This window comes from Apus apus, chromosome Z (genome assembly GCF_020740795.1).
Source record: "Apus apus isolate bApuApu2 chromosome Z, bApuApu2.pri.cur, whole genome shotgun sequence".
NCBI classification, from domain to species: domain Eukaryota; kingdom Metazoa; phylum Chordata; class Aves; order Apodiformes; family Apodidae; genus Apus; species Apus apus.
This window is the reverse complement of record NC_067312.1, coordinates 28,744,659-28,765,316: the sequence shown is the minus strand read 5'-3', so window position 1 is coordinate 28,765,316 and position 20,658 is coordinate 28,744,659. Positions and strand designations below refer to the sequence as shown.

The 20,658-nt window shown below is 43.4% G+C and overlaps 2 protein-coding genes across 3 annotated transcripts in view; one reads left to right on the top strand and one right to left on the bottom strand.

The window, feature by feature from the left end:
* The window catches only part of SMARCA2 (SWI/SNF related, matrix associated, actin dependent regulator of chromatin, subfamily a, member 2), a 115,829-nt gene extending 114,399 nt beyond the window's left edge, over positions 1-1,430 (bottom strand). Inside the window, exon 1 of one of the 2 annotated variants that reach the window (XM_051642075.1) lies at positions 1,341-1,430. The gene's annotated coding sequence lies outside the window, so the exon portion shown is untranslated. Of the gene's footprint in view, positions 1-146; positions 218-1,340 lie in introns of those variants that run through there. The other variant, XM_051642077.1, reaches the window with a different exon arrangement.
* Positions 668-20,658, top strand: part of LOC127395998 (elongin BC and Polycomb repressive complex 2-associated protein-like) — a 75,548-nt gene continuing 55,557 nt past the window's right edge. The window contains exons 1-2 of the mRNA XM_051643548.1: positions 668-997; positions 1,079-1,389. Coding sequence (XP_051499508.1) covers positions 668-997; positions 1,079-1,389 — 641 coding nt within the window. The remainder of the gene's footprint in view (positions 998-1,078; positions 1,390-20,658) is intronic.

Sequence of the window (20,658 nt, the reverse complement as noted above, 5' to 3'; positions counted from 1 at the left end):
GAGAACTTTTCCAGGTGCCGACCACCGCCGCGCTCCTCTCCCGACGAGGCAGACGGGCCGCGTCTGTCTGTGCATCCGCGTATCTATACATCCTCGCTCCCGCCAGGGCCCATCAACCCAAAAAAAAAAAAAATTTCCGCGCATACCGGAAATAAAACGCTTTTTGCTGGGAAGGCGATTACAAAATTGCAAGCGCATGTTTTGTGCTACTCCGCTTCGCTGACCGCTGAAGGCGGGGGTGTGTGGGGGGGAGGGGAGAGGCATAATTTCTGCAGAGAAACGCGGAGGGGTGGCCGGGACAACAAGCTATTTTGGGAGGTAATCGCGATACCTTTACAGCAGGAGTAACTGACTGCACAGTTAAAAACAGACACTGAAAGGCAACAGGAGCCGCAGCCGGCCGGGCGAAGTCCCAGCCCCTACCTCCTCCCCCCTTCCCGGTGCGCGTACTGCCTGTGACAGGCAGGCAGATTATGGGGATCATGGCCTCCCTGCCTCTGCCGGCTAACGCCGCCACTCTCACAGACAAGACCGCTCCCCCACGCACCATCTTCCTCCCTTCTCGAGCCTCTCCACTTCCCCTTCCTCGGCCGGCTCCACGCGAGCATACGCCACAGCAGAGAACCCACCCCACGGCAACAACGCAGCCTCCCGTCGCCGGACATCAATGAACTTCACCCTGGGACCCCCGGCGTCCGCCGACAGGGAACCCACCAGGCGGCCCACAGCAGCTGCGGCAGCAGACGAGGCCGACCCCGTCCCGCCGAGCTGCCCCGGGGATGGCGGGGAAGAGCGGACTGTCGCTCCCCCGGGTCCGTTTCCCTCCCGGCCACGTCGTCGGAGCCTTGTGACACGCTGGCTTGGCGGCAAGACCGAGGGGTGCCCCAAGCTGGCTGCCGCGGCCGCGCTGGCGCGCCGGCCGCCCCGCCGCACGGCGGCTACCGAGGCCCGGGCACGGCGCCCCGCCGCTCCCCCGACCGAGCCTCGGCGGGAGCCGGTGACTCACAGGTCAGCCACCAGCGACGCCGCGGGGCTTTCTGCCCTCCCACCCCAGAGATGTGCACCGTGATGATTCCAGAAATACCGGATCAAAACTTTCTTCTCTCCACCCACTGGGGGATATAAATATTCGGGAGGGCCGGGCCCCGGAGAAGGTGGGGAGGGGAAGCAGGTGGCACGACGTCGCCCGTGGCCAGCGGGGACGTGCGTGGAGCCGGGGGAGGAAGGTGGGCACGAGTGCTGCCGGCGACGAACACCGACAATAAAACACGGCGCAGGCAGCGCCGTGCCAGGGACGGGGAGCGGAGCGGGGGCCGGACCGAATCACAAGTTGTCTTTACCTTCCTCCCGGGAGGAGCGCCGTGGTGGATGTCGCTGCTCTGCCTCTCGGTGAGTCACCCGAGTCCGGAACCGGAGCAAGGGACTAGATTATGAACATGACTTCATTGATGACAGCCATTCCCTCCTCTTCCCAAACTCCTGCCCCTCCTCCGGCCTCCGGCCCCCTCCCGCCGCCTCCCCTCACCAACGCCAGCGCTCAGGAAGCGGGGTTTCCATTGGTCCGCAGGCGAGGCCTTTCCCTCCCTCCTGCGCGACGAGGGCGGCTCTATTGGCGGCGGGGACCCGTCGCTCAACCGGGAGCTGGGGCGGGCAGGCGGTGGGCAGCGGCGGCGGGCGGCTGGGCCCCGCGGCCGTGCCCGCCGTGTGGCGGCGGGGCCGGCCTGGGCTGCCGCGCCGGGCTCCCCAGCGCCCCCTCGCCCCCTCCCCGGGTTCCATGTGCTGAGGGGAGGGAGGCACGGGAGCGGCTCCCGTGAGGAGGCGGCGGCGGTGTTCGCGGGAGGAATTTGGGGAGAGACGAAGAAGGTGCTGGAACTCCGTCGCTCCGCTGCCCCGGCCTGCCGGGGCGAGCCCGCCGGCGGGGGGAGGGCGGGAGGAGCCAGCCTCAGGGGCGTGGGGGTCTCTCGTACCTGACCGAAAAATAAAAAGAGGAAGGAAAAAAAAAAAAAAAAAAAAAGGAAAAAGGCGTAGAAGGGCGTTGTCATTCGTCCCGAAACTTACAGCCTGTGCCCGGTCTGCGGTGGCAGAGGGTGCCGAGAACATTCCAGTGGCAGCGGGCTGCCGGGCTGCCGCCTCCAACGGCTGCCGGCCGGGAGCGCCGCCGGGGCGGGCGCTGGGACGTCCTGGCTGCGGGGCGCCCCGGGCCTGGAGGCCGCTGCGGGAGCAGTCGCCAGATAGAATGAGGCCGCGTGAGGAGCGGAGGTGGATCTCTTGTTCCGTAGGGACAGGAGGGGGAAATAGTGCAGTTCTGGTTGCCTCCGTCTGGCTTCCCTCGCTCCTTCTGGCTTTGTAACAGTCGCTTTCCACGTACACCGTCCAGCTCCGCGTGCTGCTGCTGTTACTTTGGTTTTATCCTGCAGATCGTTTACCTGAGCTGCACCCCGGCGCTGCAGAGTTCTCACCTTGTTTGCAGAAGCTGTACCTGTTTATGTAACAAACGCCTAAGAACTTCATTAAAGCAACAGACCCGTCAGTCTGAGGGGTTTTCTTGTACACCAGTTGTCGAGTCGACGTTGGTTGTTTGTTTTGTTTGTTTGTGTTTGATTTTGGGTTTGGTTGGTTTTTTTTAAATACAGCTAAAATACTGTACGTGGTGTTACCTCTAATTACATTTTTTCGTCTTGTCCTGTGTACGGTATTTGCTCTTCTGAAGCTAGTTCAACTCCCTTACTGTGGACTGGATTTCAGTTTGCAGTACGGAGTAAAAATGTTAAAAGAAACTTAAGTATTTAAATCGGTAGCTACTACCGATGCTCAGGTGACAGCATTTAATATGAAGTTCCTCTGCCGGGGCCAGGTGTAGTAAAAGACCTGAAGCAATGTCGGGTGCACCAAATGCACTTTGTGGTTGGTCTTTAAGTGACACCTGTTGTTTATGTGATGTTTAGCTTGGGGCTTTTTTATTGGTTGATCTGCAGCAGTAATCACCAGGTTACAATTCTGCCTATACAATGCTAATTACTGCTGTTTCTGTAGTTCTCCGAGGTGTTACTACTTAATCGTTAGCTTCATCTTGCTTGTTATGCAAAATGACTACCGAAGTGCTTAATGAGAGTGTAAAATCAGTGTTAACTGGACAACACTATCCAATAAGTAAACAGATTAAAAGGCTGAATTTTTAGTTCACCAAAAATACCTACTTAGGAACAAAATCAAAGAAATGGAAACTTTAAAATCTGTGTCTACAAAATAGACAATATCATTATGTAAATATTTTGATCTGTGAGTAACTTAAAATTTTGGGTTTAGCTATGTCTTAAACTATGAGTTGCAACTTCGTGTCTCAGAGATAAAAATGTTAACGTTATTGGAAAATTATTCTAATAGTAATGAAAATAAGCAGTAAAGGGATTCTTCCTATTTTTCCTTCTTTTTCTTCATACTCTATGTAGTGTAACTTTCATTAGGCAGTCTTATTTTTCTTTTTCCTCTTTTTCTTTTTTTTTCTTCTTTTTTTTTTCTTTTTTTCCCCCTGCCTCCATTCTCCAGAGTAAATCTGAGGGCCCTTTACCTTCTTCTCACCAGATGGAAAAAGACACAAATTACAGAGGGGAAAATAATTTGTAACTGCTTTTTTGCCTCAGCAGCACTCAAACCACGCTAAACCAGGTCAAGCCTTTCTTTTTGGTAGAAATCATACAGAGAACAAAAAAGGAATATAAAATTAATCTTTCAGGCAAAAGAAAAACATGTTCACTTGACTATAGGGTGAATGCACCTATGTTTCATTAAAGATTACGTGTAATTTAGGAAGGCTGCAGCAATCAGTTTCATTTTTGGGCAAGAAAAACTCCAGTTGAATGGGTATGTTGCTGATGTCAATGTGAAGTCACTTTGTATTTTGATGAAGTATCATTTAATGTCATTGTAACTTGTGTTGAGGGGTTGGAAAGCATGTTTTTTATCAAGGCAGGCATGTTCAACTGAAATGAAAATCTTTACTGAAATTGGTAGGATCAGTAAGGGCTCACTATATGAGACTTGGGTGGCTGAAGTTTCATCGTAGTGAATATGTAAATGTGATGAATAATCACGTAATAAAGGATAAATTAGCTTTCCCCTGACTGGCTTGTCTAGCTTGGCAAAAGGAAAAATAATGATGAGGGCCCTTAACTGAATTGATGCTGCTGACAACAGTAAAATTGCACATAACATTTTCAACTAGGTAAGTACCACAATGAGGTACCGTTTTGACTAGCTAGACATGATGGTGTGGAAGTAAAGCTTGTTTATGTGAGGAATGAGACCAGTATAATTAAAACTGTTTGGAAATAAGTTTATGAGTGGAACTCTTGCAGGGACACTCTTACACCAAAATAAGGTCATTACCATCACAGATTTGCAGATACCAGAGTCAACATTACCACCTTGAAACCCCTGCTGTAGCAGTTAATGGTGGTATTTTTTCTGTTTGCTACCAATTGGCTACCAGAGGTTGCAGCCACTGCAACAAAAAATGACAGGACTGTTTTTCAGTGCCTGTGCCAGTGCTGGCAAAGTCCAGGTGCTTAGGTGAGGTGGCTAGCGAAAACAGGTTTTAAGCTAAAATATTCCATCAAGGTGGCTTCATGCTCATGTTTCCATATAAATAACAAAACTGAACAAAAATACTTTTTATGTGTCTAAGGAATTCATAAGTGAGCAAAGTTAAGACCTGCCATAGAGAGACATAACATTTTTTGCTTATGTCTGCTGCTTTGGTGGGTAGTGTTTGCCCCAGAACATGAAGAGAGAAAGCATACTTGTTTGAACTTTAATCAGAGCCTTCAAATGTGAAAATGGGGTGAAGGTAAGATCAACTGTTCAGTGAGGTAAGTTCTTAAGGTTGTCAGTTGGTGAAAGAAAACCAGCCTCTGTGAGTTCGCTGCAGTAAGGCAGAGGTCTTATTTTACACCAAGGTTGTTCATATGTCTACCCTTGAAATGCCATGGGTAACTAACATAGACAATGCATGCTTGGGGTTTTTTTGGCTTGTTTTTTGGTGGTGGCGTTCAGCAGTGAAAGAAACCCTACGATGATGAAATAAATAATTGAGATAAACTCTGGAAAGTGTCTTTGTTGCTAGTTACTCCCCACAAAAGTCTTCTCATACCCTATCCATTTTATTTTGGGAACAGTGCTTTTCCTGAAGTGCATGACCTCTAGAGAGAAGAATGCTCTTCACCTGCTCATCTATTGTTCTGTAGTGTGTAATATGATGAGTGTGCCTCACTAACATGGTGGTGCATCTCAGCCTGATAATTATTAGAACTGATTAGAGTTTTTCCTTCTCTTGTGAAAGATGTGACTGTTTTCTAATTTAAAAGGGAACTTTCAGTTCCAATGTAACTTTCATGAATGTGCTTGGTACTCACACACTTTCCCCTTCGTATTCTTTTTTTTTTTTTTTTTTTTTTTGGAGACGTATTTTTATCTAGTTGTCTTCATAGGTTTAAAAGGTAGAACCTCATTCAAAGTAGCTTAATTTCCTCTAAACCTCAAGGTATGTTTGTGAGTGTGATGCCAAAAAAATAATATTCCGCTGACATCTTCTCAAGGCTAAGTAGGGGGGAATAATTATCTCCTTGGTCCAAACAGCCTTTTTCAACGCATTCCAAAATTAAGTCTGGGTGTGAGAAAAGTGCGTTGACTTGCAGTGATAATGTGTTTTGTTCCTAATTATTTTGTAGTCCACAAAATTCTGGTGTTTGGTTTGATGTCATGTTTGAAAGGAGAGGAGAAGCATGCTGTGGTGTTGACTTTTTCACTCTTTGGTGTGGGTTTTTTTTTTTCAGGCTGCCATTTTCCTTCCTAACCAGGTGGTGCCAGTTTTGCATCTATGCACAAGTTATCACTTTACACTGGATTTTATTTAATTTTATCTTAATTGCTTCTGTGCTTCTCTGCAATTTTTCAAGTACTCTGACTTCTCTAGCACTGTAAGGTATATTCAGTTATTAAGCATAAATTTTTGGGTGCTGACAGCCAGTTAATTTTTTGTATGCTTTTGGTAAGATAATCTGTTTCCTTCTTTTGGCTATTCTTGGCCTGTTAAACTGCCGGCTGGAAATGGTCAAACAACTTGTGCTGAGTGGGACAAACCCAGAATTCTGAACTGATGCCAGTAGTTCTTGGGAGAGTCCCTTTCCCGCTCTTTTTGCAGTTAATAGTGCTGCTACTGGAAATGTGAATTTACCCATCTTTAAACAGTCTTGAACTTTGCCTTTTGAGTGCAAGAAATGGAAGTAAAATCTATGGTGATTTACTTTATTCTAGTGTTCCCAGTATTAGAACTGTGCTGATTACAGGGCAGTGGATTAATACATAAGGGAAGATAGGAGCACAGAATTTTGATCCTATACACAGGTTATGAATGTACTAGACTGGGAAAAATAAATTATTTGTAGTATGATTATGCAGATTATGGTGATTCCATTTAGTCAAAGTGAAAAACAAGTATAAAGGACTAGGTTGTTTTCCTCTGATAATACGCTATCTAAGCCAGGCTGCTACTCAAAGAATGGCATTTGCTATTCAATCTGTTTTGAGTTTGCGGTATGAACCTGGTTTAGAAAGGACATCTGTTTGGGCAGTGAACACTGGAGCCCTTAGAAAGTGTGTCTTGCACTTCAGTTCTGAAAAAGTCAGTTACATACCAGGGAAATCTTATGACTATTCTATCAAGCATCATGGGCCCAAAGACATAATCACAAACACTGAATCTTCAGATTAGTGGAATTTGCCATAGCTTGCTCTTTTCTTCTACGTGCACTTTTGTTTCCTCTAATCCAATCACTGAGAGTTGTGTTCCTCTCTTTTTGTTCACAAGTATTTAACTTTTCACTTCACAGATTCTTCCTTTCTATATCTACTTACTGAGTATTTTTTCACTTGTGTTATGGTTTATTATAACATATTTGTTCCTTCATCAATGCTGCTTATGCCAATGTTAAATGTGGTGATTACAAGGTGGAATTATGCTACCTAAAAAATACTCATTTAAATAAGTGCTTAGCATTTATACAAAATCTGATAACTGCTTGTAAGTACTGTCTCTGCTTCTTGAAATAAAGACTGGTTTTGCCCAGATATAAGCATACTTAAGAACATGGACTCAAAAGAAAGGTGAATTTGGCCTAAATTTTCTAACATCTGCTAACGTGTGTTACCTCCTTCCTAAATATGTATTTTCTCTCATACTTAACTTTAGCACAAAAGATGGCAACAACAAAAAAACCCAAAACCAAACACAGACAAAAACATAACTCTTACTCTCTGAAGAGAAAAAGTAGATATGTTTTTTTTTCTATTTTCACACTACTATTTTGGGGTAGTATTGCCTGTTTTATGTGTGCTCAGGTTTGAGACTGTGAAGTTATGAATCTACAAGCAAAACACAGGTTACATCAGCATAATTTTTTTATTATTATTTACAATTTCTCAATCATGGCATTTTATTTTTTCCCCCCTAACACAATGGCAGCTACAAAATAAAATTCTAACAATTACCAGTATGTTCTAAGTCAACCAAACAAAAGCCTATCTCTATCAAGTAGCAAAATATGGTGAGATTCCCTTCTACCTAAAGGTGGAACCTTTGAGACAAGTCCAAGATCATCTTGTTAGCCTTCATATCTCAAAAATGTATATTCTGAAAAATCAACCCACTGGTAATGATGATAAAGGGAAAAAAACTACAGTAAAACAGGGAGGAGAATGGTCACTTGAGAGAATTGTCTCAGTACCTTGTTCCATGTATTTTCAGTGTGCAAGGCCATTTTTGTCATGTATACTACGGCATGATTTCCCCAGGTGAGTGACAGCTGTCTGCTTAGTTACGCAATTTGATCAGAAAGGCCAAAGGCAAATGCAAGATGTGGGATGTGTAAGATTTTCCAGATACTCACAGAAACTTGGAACATCTCTGCTGCCATTCAGCTTGGAGAATAACGGCAAGATTACACCCTTAAGGTTTTTCTGTTCATGCTCCCTTACAAGCTCGTTGCTAACAGTTACAGGTAAGCTGGACTTCAGAAACACAAAATAAAAATATTTATATGTATTCCTCACTAAATCAAACACAATAACGTGGAATATAGCTGCTTGATAAGGTATGTAATTAAAGGTGCAGTTAAAGGTGTGGAGTTTGATTTCAGCTAGAATATAATGGCCTTTTCAATATGCAGACTTATCCTAATTTAGTATTCACACCCTGGTTAGGGTGTAAGAATAGTTTGCTTCTTTTTAGCTTTAGCCAATTGATCTTGAAGCCAAAATAAATTGTTTGCCGTAGGATTGTGTGCAGGACACCCCTAGATTCAGCTATGCTACTGGAAGAAGTAAATGTCAGCTCTCTGCCACTGCTGTTTACGATTGCCATTGCTTGCAGTGCCGAGATAGCAATTCGTATGACCACTCTCTAATACTAGAAATTCAGATAAATCAGGTAAATTTTGATTGTTAGCTGAGATAGCTAAGGGCAGGTAGCTTTGGGCAAAGAAAGTTCCTGGAACAGCAGTAGCTACACATTGTCTTCATTTCTCAGAAAATCTAGTGTTTATTAATTTCAGAAACCTATGTATAAATGCAGGAAATAACTAGCTGTCAGTGAAATAGTGGAGACTTGGCAATGAACACTATTCTGCCCAGCTTTGCTGGAGACTGCCTATGAGAAATTACTAAGCTCTTCTAGGTTCCAGTAGGCTCAAATAGTGTTCCTCTTATTAGAGCTCTGATACAAATTCTAACAGATTCATATCAAATATTTTCATAGGGCATTACACCATGGTTAGGCTTCCTCTCCCATCAGGCACGTTATCAACCGTTGATGTAGGGCCAGGAGAAAAGAGCACGTCCCTGGAATAGGCCTGCTAGGTTCTTAGATGCTTGTGGAGATAAACTAGTGGCAAAGGCTTGAATGTTCTGTTCCAGCATGTTCTGTGGTGGCTGAGGTGTGGACATGACACTGCTTCTGAGCCAAAACCATTACCTGGTCATTTTTGCCATGGGACTTTATGGATGACTAGGGATGGGGAACAGGATGCAGTGCACTCATAAAGGTGTGTAAGAGCAGCTTGTTCTGAGAACCAGTCTGGTATCTCACTTCCTTGGAGTTAAATAGCTTTCCTGTTGGGAAGGTGTAGGACAGAGCTTTATATATGTGCTGAAAGCTTGAAAAAGGAAAAATGGTAAACATTCCAGCTTCAAAGGCAAAATTACTGCTCTAAGAGAACACTGAAAGGTAGTGTTAATTAATAAATTGGAATTTATTATCATAACCTTGTCTTGTCTGGGAGGGAGTGATAAGGTTCTTGCAACAGGAAAAATTGATTTTAAGTTAGGATTAGAAGTATTTCTCTCCCTTATTCAGCTCTTCTTCCCACACACATCCCTCCCACTACAGTCAGCTACTGTCCTGCATGTTAAGCTGCTGAGAAGGTACTAAGCTTGCTACTTCTACCATTGCATGGGACAGCCAGAAAAAGTAGAGGACTTGCTACTTTGCTGCTGCCTTGTATCTGCCTTGTACTTTATCCTCAGAAGCCAAGTTTATGCAAATAGGAAGTAAAACTGTCTCTTCAGGTTGTATAGGCTGCTTGAAGCAACTGATTATGGCAGGCATAGCCCAGTTAAAGCAAGGAGTCTGCTTTTCTAAGTTGCTGCCTACTTTGTCTGGGTCAAAAGCTAGTCCTTTTCACTTGCAGTACTCTGAACAGGCTGCATTTTAAAACCTAGGAAAAAGTTAAATTCAGAGTAATCCAAATAAAGAATGCACAACCATGGCTCCTGCTGAAGCCACTACACCAAGGGCTTTCCCAAACAGCCTCTGAGAGCAAAGGTGTGGCACAAATCCTTACATAGACAAACTGGAAGGTTAACCCTAGGTGTATCAGCAGCACATTAGATTCTGCAACCATTTCAAAAGTTAATGGAAATTGCCCACTAGAAAACCAATTGGCTGGTTGGACAGCCTAGTAGCAATTCATGTTTACTGGCAGGTTGGCTAGCACAGCAGGCCTATGTTTGTCATCAAGTGATGAATTTTGGGAGAAAGGGGTTGGACCATCAGCATGAGTAAGATCATTAGCAGCAAGATCTCATTTAAGCCCATGGTCAGCTTGACAGTAAAGTTGTTATCAAAAATCCCTGGACTGTTGAGGAACAATGCAAATACACTGAAGACAATAGGTCTCTCTGCCATGTATAGTCAGCACCCACAGAGAATACGATTTGCAGGGTGAGGCACTGTAACATTCTGCCAAATCTAGAGATGAAGCTCTACTGTCAACAGTGTTAGTATATCCATTTATATTTACTTCTCCCTGTCCTGTCACCCACCAAGAAAAAAAACTGGCCATTCTGTATCTAATTCCAGTGTTCTCTTTTCTTTGTCTTTTGTTTGTTTTGTTGTTGGTGGTGGTGGTTGTTTGTTTTAAATCTGCCTTTAAATGTGCAGATGCACACAAAACATTTTAGTTTACTTCTGTGTTCCCAGCTGGTATGCACGATCTGTCTAGAAGGAAAATAGGACTTTTGTTTATTTGAGGGAGGGGCAGAGGAAAGGCAGTGAGGATTAGAGGAAGCACAAGACGAGGTAAGAATAAGAGAGAGAGAGAAACAAGCAGAGTTAAAACTAATTGACGGGAAGAAACTCAGGCCTAGAAATGTGAAATGGAGATTCCTGGCAGCTAGTAGGAAGCCAATTTGACTGAGAAAGTTCTTTTGTCTCCTCATGGCTGCTACAGCTTTTGCTGGTAGCTGGTGTATAGTTTCAAAACTGATTTCTGTGCATTGTGTCATCTGATAGGTGTTTTGTAACATCCTGCATAAGTAACTTCATAGGGAAGTACTTCTATTTATAGTTGATTAGAGTATGATCTCAGGGATGAAGTAGACTGGGTAGAGATTGTAAACAAATAACCCTCCTAACATGCTACCTGGGCTCACATACACTTTGTTATTTTCTGTGACAGTTGAAGCAATGGTAACTAATTTAAGGACTAAGTACCTTAAGTACTTGGTTTCTGCTGAAGTAAGGAGTAAGGAAGTCAGCCTTCAGAAGAGATCTCAAGTATCAGTTATTACAAAAGTGCCATTTTCCAGGCAGGATTGTTTGACATGTAGGTGGAGTGTTTCTTTTACATTGTTGGGTGATTTCACTGAAGAAACATTCTGTCTGTTAGCAGGCACTGATGTGTAGAAAATTTGTTGTGAAAAGGACTGTGATAGTTACCACAAGGCCTGCCAGGGACCCATACAACCCAAAGATATAAGAGTCAGAAATGGAGGTCTGCAGCCATATTGGGTTTTGCATCTAATGACCAGGTTTTGACAGAGACTCTTTGGGAAAACAAAGCATTATTTCAAGAATTGCCAAATATGCTAGTGCAGATGTGCCTTGAAATATCATGGATGGAATAAGTTCTTTGTTTCTGGAAGTACATGCTTGATCTGGGTTTGTCCCTCTTTGGAAATTCTTTCTTTTCTTTTTTTAACTCAAATAACAATAAGTTAATTACTGCAACAGCATTCTGAAACTGTGCTGCACATAGCTACCACAGTTTTCTCTTCCTGAGAAATACTAGTTTCATTTCTTTTGTACATTGGGTTAAACAAAGCAGCATTAATTTGCACTGGATGCTATACTGAGTTAGTAAACTCTACTCCTCTTCAGATCCCTAACATAGGCCATATTATGTACTCCTGGCATATGGAGCCATGGTGACACATAATGGTAGAACTTCTGGCTCAGCATGCCACAGTGGTGAATTTTTCCCCTCAGTGTGTCCTTAGATCTGCAAGTATACTGTGGAGAATAATATTCTTGTATTGCAAATGCAATTTGGCCAAGCACCTGGATTCTTGCAAGGTGCAAGAACAGTCCCCACTTTGAAAGTATGAAGGCAGCATGCAATTTCCCAGAAAGAAGGAATAAACTAGTGGCAGAAATATGAACAGGACACAGAGGTCAACTGTATTCAGTGATCTGACTGATAACATGGTGAATTTTCTCTTGCAGCTCAGTAAATTGCATTAATTACTTGATGGGAAGAAAAGGGATATTTTGAAGGCATTATGTGAAACAACCACTGTCAAGAATTATGACAGACAGGTTTAAAAACTGGTGGTTTTAAATTTGGTTTTCATTTAGCAAAAAAATCTTTTGAAAACAAGGTTTCCAAGAATAGACAGTGAAAATAAACAGTGACTTATCCTTGTAACAACTTGCTGAGTAACTTCATAGAGTGGACATGTTTGCAGGAGGATGTACTTTGATTTCGAATACAAGCAGGTCTTTGTAAACATGTGCAAATCACTGTGCGTGTAGCTATTTTATTTGTACCTAGAATCTACTCCAAATGCATTATTTATCAGTGGAGTACAAACCTCATGTTACAGTATCATGCAATTAGCATCTTTAAAGGTTTCTTAAGATACTTTGCCATTTTCTTTCCAATCCCACAGAAATTATGCTGTCCATCCAATTGTAGATTTTTGCATTATATTTTTTTTTTTCTGCTATCTCCAAAAAGCACATTACAAATCTGCTGCAGCATTGGGTTGTGCTGGTTTTGCATTGCAGCTGGATTGCTGATTGAGTGAGACTGTGAGTACAGCCAGTAGTAATCTTTCAGTTTTAATTGATGCAGCTCACCATGACTCACAGTCCACTGTCTTCTAGATCCACCACCCTCCACTACTTTTTGGCCAAATTTAAGATGGAAAAGAAGGGACAGAATAGTGGCTGAGTCACTTTTGTTGCATGCCAACAAGTCTGTCATTTACTGATTGGCCATTTGCTTTTTATCTGGATTATATCATACTAGGGAGCTGCTCCAGCGTCCTGGAGATTGGGGAATGTGAGCTGTAGTCAAGGATACCTGCACAGCACTGGGAGCTGCAGCGAAGAGTCTTTGAAGAGAAGGAAATTAGGGGGAAAGCAAAGGAAAAATAGAGGCAGGGAGCCAATTTCTGACCTCAGTATCACTGATGTCACCAATGAGAATCTGACTATAAAGTGTTGGGGAAAGAAGTATATAAAAAGGTCCAAGGGAAAGGTATCTGAAAAGCTGGGGTGACAGAGAGGGGATAATTAATCATGTCTCAACTATAATCTTAATGACTACTCTTCCTTTAACATTTTTAATGTCTCTTCTCCACCAAGAGCACATTAATATAATCTTTCCAAGAGACCATCTTGGAAAAATCAATTTACTGGCACTGTAAAGCTAGGTGAACATTAACAAGTATTTTGTTTTGTTTTTAATTTTTTTTTCAAAGCTTCAGCTATACTTTAGAATACCATATCCTAAAAAAAAAAAACACACAAAAAACCTGACCTACCTGAATTAACTTCTTTTGGAAATGCTCATGTGTTGAAACTCTATTGACAAGTCAAAATAGATGAAAATAAATGTTATGTTTGGTGCAAGGATTTTCAATTATTTCACTAGACTATTTTTTCTGAAAATAGTTTATAGTATTCTGAACTAAAGAACTAAAAGTATGCATAAGGAACCTCTCATCTGCTTTCAGATATTCTTCAAGCTAAATAAAGTGAGGATAATGAATTATTTGCTTAGAATGACACCATTCCAGATTATTTCGTATTACATTACAGAGAATAATACAACCTCATTGTCTCCCTTAGTGACGTTTCTTAATAAGTATCTATCCCTACTGAAGTTTCTTCCAGTTTAGGACAGAATGACCACATCCAGCCGTATTAAAAATGGAAGTTCGTATGTTAGATGGAGAGTTGCAAGCTACATATTCAAATGACTTTTTAAAGAGCTCAGTCAAATTAGTTAATTCTCTAATTATACACCTGCCTCATTTAGGCTTCAAGCTGGAAAACAATGAATGTGACGACTGTTATGCACCATAAGCAGTCCTACTGAATTTACAAGGACTGTCCTGAGGAAGCAACAGTTCTACACCGGCTCAAGTGTGAGGCCATAAGCCTGCTTCCACTTGCAAATGTGGATGGTTGATGAAGTCCAAGATAAGAAAATTCAGACTACAGTGCAAATATCAGGAAATTAAAATTTGAAATATCTTTTAAATGTAAGCTGTTGACTTCGGATAACAGTTTTGTTATTTGGAGCAGGTGTAGGTCCATGATTTGAGTATGCAGTACCTGTTTTAATTATGTCAAAGACTGACAATAATTTGAAGTAGAATTTTCTTTGCCTTTCCCCCCCCTCCCCCCCCCTGTTTTTTTCAACTGTTCTTGTAAAAAGTCCCTCCCCTGCTTTCCTGTAGGCCCTCTTCAGGTACTGGAAGGCTGCTATGAGCTCTCCTCAGAGCCTCCTCTTCTCCAGGCTGAACAGCCCCAACTCTCTCATGAGAGGTACTCAAGCCCTCTCATAATCTTTATGGCCCTCCTCTGGACTCACTCCAAGAGCTCCATGTCCTTCCTGTGTTGAGGGTTCCAGAACTGGACACAGTACTGCAAGGTAGGGTCTCATGAGTGCGGAGTAGAGGGGCAGAATCACCTCCCTTGACGTGCCAGTCCTGCTTCTTTTGATGCAGCCCAGGACATGGTTGGCTTTCTTGGCTGCAAGTGCACATTGCCAGCTTCTTATTGACCAACACACCCAGGTCCTTCTCATTAAGGCTGTTCTTGATAAATTCTCTGCCCAACCTGTATTTGTGCCTGGGGTTGTCCCAACACAGGTGAAGGACCCTGCACTTGGCCTGGTTGAACATCATAAGGTTGGCATAGGCGCACCTCTCAAGCCTCTCAAGGTCCCTCTGGATGGCGTCGCTTCTTTCCAGCATGTCAATCACATCACACAGTTTGGTGTCATCAGCAAACTTGCTGAGGGTGCACTTCATCCCACTGTCTGTGTTGCTGACAAAGATGTTAAACAGCACTGGTCCCAGTATTGACCCCTGAGGAACACCACTGTTCGCTGGTCTCCATCTATACAATGAGCCATTCATCACTACTCTCTGAGTGTGACCATCCAGCCAATTCCTTATCCATCAAGTGGCTGATCCATTGAATCTGTATCTTTTCAATTTAGAGACCAGGATGTCATGCAGGACAGTGTAAAATGCTTTGCACAAGTCCAAGTAGATGATGTAAGTTGCTCTTCCCTTGTCCACCGATTCTATGACTCCATCATAAAAGGCCACCGAATTTGTCAGGCATGACTTGCCCTTGGTGAAGCCATGTTGGTTGCCACCAACCACCTCCATATTTTCCATGTGCCTTTGCAGAACCTTCAGGAGGATCTGCTCCATGATCTTGCTGGGCACAGAGGTAAGACTGACTGGCCTGTAGTTCCCTGGGTCTTCTTTAATTCCTGTTTTTAAATAGGGGTTATGTTTCCCCTTTTCCAGTCAGTGGGAACTTCACCAGACAGCCATGACTTTTCAAATATGATGGAGAACAGCGTTGCAAATTCATCTGCCAGCTCCCTTAGGAGCTGCGGATGGATCTCCTCAGGTCCCATGGACTTGTGCACTTTCAGGTTCTTTAGATGGTCTCAAACCTGTTCTCCTACAATGGGGAGATCTTCCTTTTTCCAGTCTCTGACTTCTGTGACTTGGACAGTGTGGCGAGAGCCCTTACCGGTGAAGACTGAGGCAAAAAATCTTTCAGCACCTCTGCTTTCTGCATATCCTGCATGATAAGGTCTTCTGCTTCCTTCTGCAGAGGGCTCACATTTTCCCTGTTCTGCATTTTATCACTGATGTACCTGTAGAAACCTTTCTTATTACCCCTGATGTCCCTGGCCAGATTTAACTCTATCTGGGCTTTAGCTTTCCTATACTGACCCCTGGCTTCTCAGACACCTTCTTTGTATTTTTCCCAGGCTACCTGTTCCTACTTCCACCCTCTGAAGACTTTCTTTTTTAATCTAAGAGTGTCCAGGAGTTCTTTGTTTGTCCATGCAGGTCTCCTGGCATTCTTGCCTGCCTTCCTCTTTCTTGGGATGCATTGCTCCTGGGGTTGGAGGAGGTAATCTTTGAATATTGACCAGCTTTCCTGGGCTCCTCTCCCATCCAGGATTTTATGTCATGATAACCTACCAAGCAGATCCCTGAAGAGGCTGAAATCCGCTCTCCTGAATTCCAGGGCAGTGAGCTTGCTGTGGACCCTCCTTGTTGTCCTATGAATCCTGAATTCCACCATTTCATGGCCACTGCAGCCAAGGCCTGTAGCAGACTCCCACTGTAATATCACTAACCCCTATCTTCCCTTTAACCCTGACCCATAAGTTCTCTGTCAGCTCCTCATCCATCCCCAGGTGGAGCTCTGTGGATTCCAGCTGATCACTGATGTAGATCACAACACCCCCTCCACTTCTCCCCTGCCTGTCCCACCTAAAATGTTTATGAAGAATGTCCTCACAGCAATCCCCCTTGGAAGAATGATCTGCTTTTCATTGTGTGCTCACTAGGGTATACGGGTGAGACCCAGGAAGTTGGTATAAAGGTTCTTTGACTTCAAGCTTGATTTGCCTTTCTTTATCATGACTTAAAAAACCCAAGTCTATTATTGCCAAGAGAGCTTTCACCATTTTTCTGGGAAAATGTGTCACAGGATGATCATAAGCAGTACACCTCCTTGTTTCCCTCTCAGCAGTTCATTTTCTCCTGTCTTGTATTCCTCACAGCTGTTAGCTTAGAGGTGAAGCACATTCTGCACCAAGTTTGCCCAAACTGGATTCCTCTTCAGCTGGTTCCAAATTAAAATAATCATCTTTCAAAGACAAGTCCACAGTTTTATTCATAAAATGCCAGCATTTGTTAATACAAAGGAATGCCTAAAAACATGTATTAATTGCCATAATTTTCAAATGGTCTGGTTTCCAACAAGTGCTTTGAGAAAAACTCTTTAAGTCTCTTATTAACATAGCTTTTATGTGCTGCTCATGTGAGAAGATTCCTCAGATACATAGAGTCCAGTCAGGAATAAGGAGGACATAGAAGTGTTGTCCCAAAAGTGGGGGTTTTCCCCAGATTTTTACCCATTTCAAGGAGCTGTTAGGAAATAAGATTACACGTTTGATATGAACAAGAGCAGGGGTCATGATATCACTGGAATCATAGCTATAAGGTTGCTGAGATCCGTGGCAGATTGATTTATTGCACATTACAGAACACATGCAGGTAAGTTCCTTGCATCATAAGAAGTAAAGAGAAGAGATGCTGAAATACCTAACAAAATTGTGTCTGCTCTGCATTCAGTTGCAGCACAGAAAGCCATTTGCATCTTGGGCTGCATCAAAAGAAGTATGACCAGCAGGCTGAGGAAGTGATTCTGCTGCTTTACTCCACTCTCATGAGACCTCACTTGGAGTACTTTGACCAGTTCTTGAGTCCCCAGCACAAGAAGAACATGGAGCTGTTGGATTTATGTATTAAATATTCATAGTTGAGCTATGAACCCTTTTGTATTTCTGTTTTTTTCACTTTATGACAGGTTTGCTTGATTTGCAGGCAGAAGTTATTTCTTCAGATTGCTTTAGAGTTTTCGTGGTCCAGCATATTCTGTCTATGATCAAAGCAGTGTAAGGTAGTGTATCGAAAAAACAAGACTACTGATGTTTTCCCACAGTGTCTTGGAAGTAGTTCTCTAATGTAAATTACTGTAATGCTTCACAGCTGGCATAAGTGGTTTGCCTATAATAGGTCCATATTTTGTCCAGAAACTGTAATTCCATTTTCTTTCTGGTAAAAGAAATTATAAGATGTTGTGTTGTGTGTTTTTCAAAGCTTAAGGATGTTTTTACAGGGAAAATAAAATAAAATAAAATAACATTTTCTGCTTCCAGATATAACTACACCCCCAAACATAGTCAGAAAGTGATCTATGCTATTTTTTCCCTAATCTCAGTCATTTCTTAGCATTTCTCTCATAATATTTTCCAAAGTATTGTGAATGAAAAAGGTAATTAAATATGCCTAAAACAATAGGTTTTGATCCACTATGTAATATAGCTGTTTCTGGTACACTTGGCATTTCACAGGAAAAGGAAGTTTTTATAGCTGTGCACTTTTTTTTTTTTTTGCCTTTACTCCCAATACTGCAAAACTCTAAAGGCCAGACCATAAAAAAAGTCTGAAAATAAAAGGAAGCAGTATTGTGCTGAGAATGTAACAGGGCCCATTCTCTTTTGTGAGAAAGCTGTTGAATGAGTGACCATGTGCTCAACAGTAGACAATGCCTGGATCATAGAATCACAGAAGGGTTTGTGTTGGAGGAGACCTTAAAGATCATATAATTCCAACCCCCTGCATGGGCAGGCACACCTCCCACTAGACCAGGTTGCTCAAAGTCCCATCCAACCTGCCATTGAATACTTCCAGGGATGGGACCTCCACAGCTTCTTTTTTTCCCCCCTTTGTCTGCCTGCAGACAAAGATCTTCTGGGCAGATGTCTCAGAAGGGTGAGAACTTCTTCATGGACATGGGGGAAGGCTCCAGCTCAGGAGCTGCCTGTGGTTCTTCCAACAAGATGGGAGAGCTCTTTCTGGAACAGGCAGGCAAGAGGTGGCAAAAGCAGTGAGAAGCTTTGTCCTTCACACCAGTGAGGAGAGCAGTGGGGCACCTCAGGCTGAACCCAACCCTCCCGCCAGGCCCCAGGGACCTCCCTCGCTGGCCTCCAACAGGCTCCATGCCTCACAGGGGCACAGCAGCCCAAAGGACCCAGGGCCCTTCCTCCCTTCTTCCTCAGGGCTCCCTGCAGAAGAGATGGCACCTCCACCCTGCAGGGGCAGGGCTGGGGAGTGGGGAAGAAGCGTCCCCGCGACACCCAGCAGTGAGTGGTTCTGTCATGGAGCACTGGGAGACCTTGCACAGCCCAGCTGGGCCTCCCTGCCCTGTCCCAGCAGAGGGACATCTGGATCCTTTGCCCCCTCTCAGCCACTGTCGAACACTTCCAGGGATGGGACTTCCACAACTTTCCCAGGCAACTGGTTCCAGTGTCTCACCACCCTCAGAGGAAACAATTCCTTCCTCAGATCTAATCTAAATCTACCCTCTACCAGTTGGAAACCGTTTTCCCTCATCCTATCACTACACACCCTTGTGAAAAGTCCCTTGCAATCTTTCTCACAAGGAAAGTTTCCTTGGCTACATTCACATGGGTCACCAGAGTAAATGTACTAAGACCAAATTTTACCTTCACACTTTGTGCACACAAGTTTTATCACCACTGAGCAGCTAGGCTGGCTTTTGCTTCAGTGGTAGCAGTGGAGGATGCTGGAATTCAATCATATTTGTTTCTGCTTTTGAAAAAGAGAACAGTGGGAGAAAGGGAATCCTGTTGCCTAAAAAGCAGAAACAGCTGCTGGAGTTACTAACAGGTTTTTGAGTTCAGCAGCAGGGCACATTGTGGCTGATAGATTATTTCCCCAGCAATTCAAAACAATGTATTTAAGGCATATTTCTCCTTTCCAGAAAAGCACTCTAATTAGACAAAAGCTACTTTTTAAAATGGGGTACCTATGCTGTGACTTACTAGTGGTAATAATCCTCAGCCTTACTTTTGCATAGCTAACCAGGATTTTTACAGCTCCAGTTACAATATTTACAATGTTTCCATAAGTGATCCATTCATAGGTGCTGACAGCTCTTTCAAAGGGCTCATTTCACCTTCTTCAGTCACCGGGGAGATTCTTGAGAACAGAAGCACAATTCCTTGAGAAGCTCTGGAAGCAAATTAAAAGCTGACCAGAATTCAGGTCTTCCTGTTTTCACTGGTTGTTTAAGGTTTCCCTCCTGCGGAGTGATTTAAATTGAGCTGGCTAACTGTGTAGTTGAAAAAAGGCAGACTTACATTTTATTGCCATTGTTTATGACAGATGGGGTGATGCTTGGAGGAAGATGCATGTATAAACAAGCTCTAAGATAAAGTACTGGCAAGTCTGCAGGTCCTGAAAATTGCGTATGCATCATGCTGAAGTGCTTCCTCAATGGAGAAAAACAATCCTTGTAGACGCTGATCTCAGAGATGTTACACAAGATGTCTAAGGTTTTAGAAATAAGTGATACAGGTGCCAGACTTGTTATGCTTTTTCTAAATGTTAGTGTGTATCCACTGAAAATGAAATAAAATATGCTAACTTACACTTTTAATAGGGAAAATACGTTCTTTATATTGGGTTAATTTAAATGTGTTAGCTAAATTTAGATGAAACCCAGACATTTCTCCTTCCCTAGAAGTTCTCCACCACTGCTCAAATGACTTTTGCCACAGTCCTGTAAGAGTTGATCAGAAGATCGTTATTGTCTCAACACTGCCATCAGTGACTAGACCCCAAAATCTGGACTAACATCTCAACATGAGTTTGCAGTGGCTTGCTGAACTGGAAACATGGAGAACGGACTGAGGTACGGACAGTACTGGTATCTGGTATGGGTCTATTTTACTGGTGCAGCAAAGCGAAGAACTGCTGTTGAGAAAGATGGATTGTGCTTGCTGTGCCAACACCGATGAAGCCTTTCCTCATTATAATGTTATTATAATACAAAACCACACCTCTTGGTAAGAAGCTACCCGCCTCCAAAGCTGGCCACTCCTCAGACACTCCTCTCTGGGCATGCTTGGAAGCCTCACTCCAGACATGTGGAGACTGACACATTTCCATGGGACAGAGGTG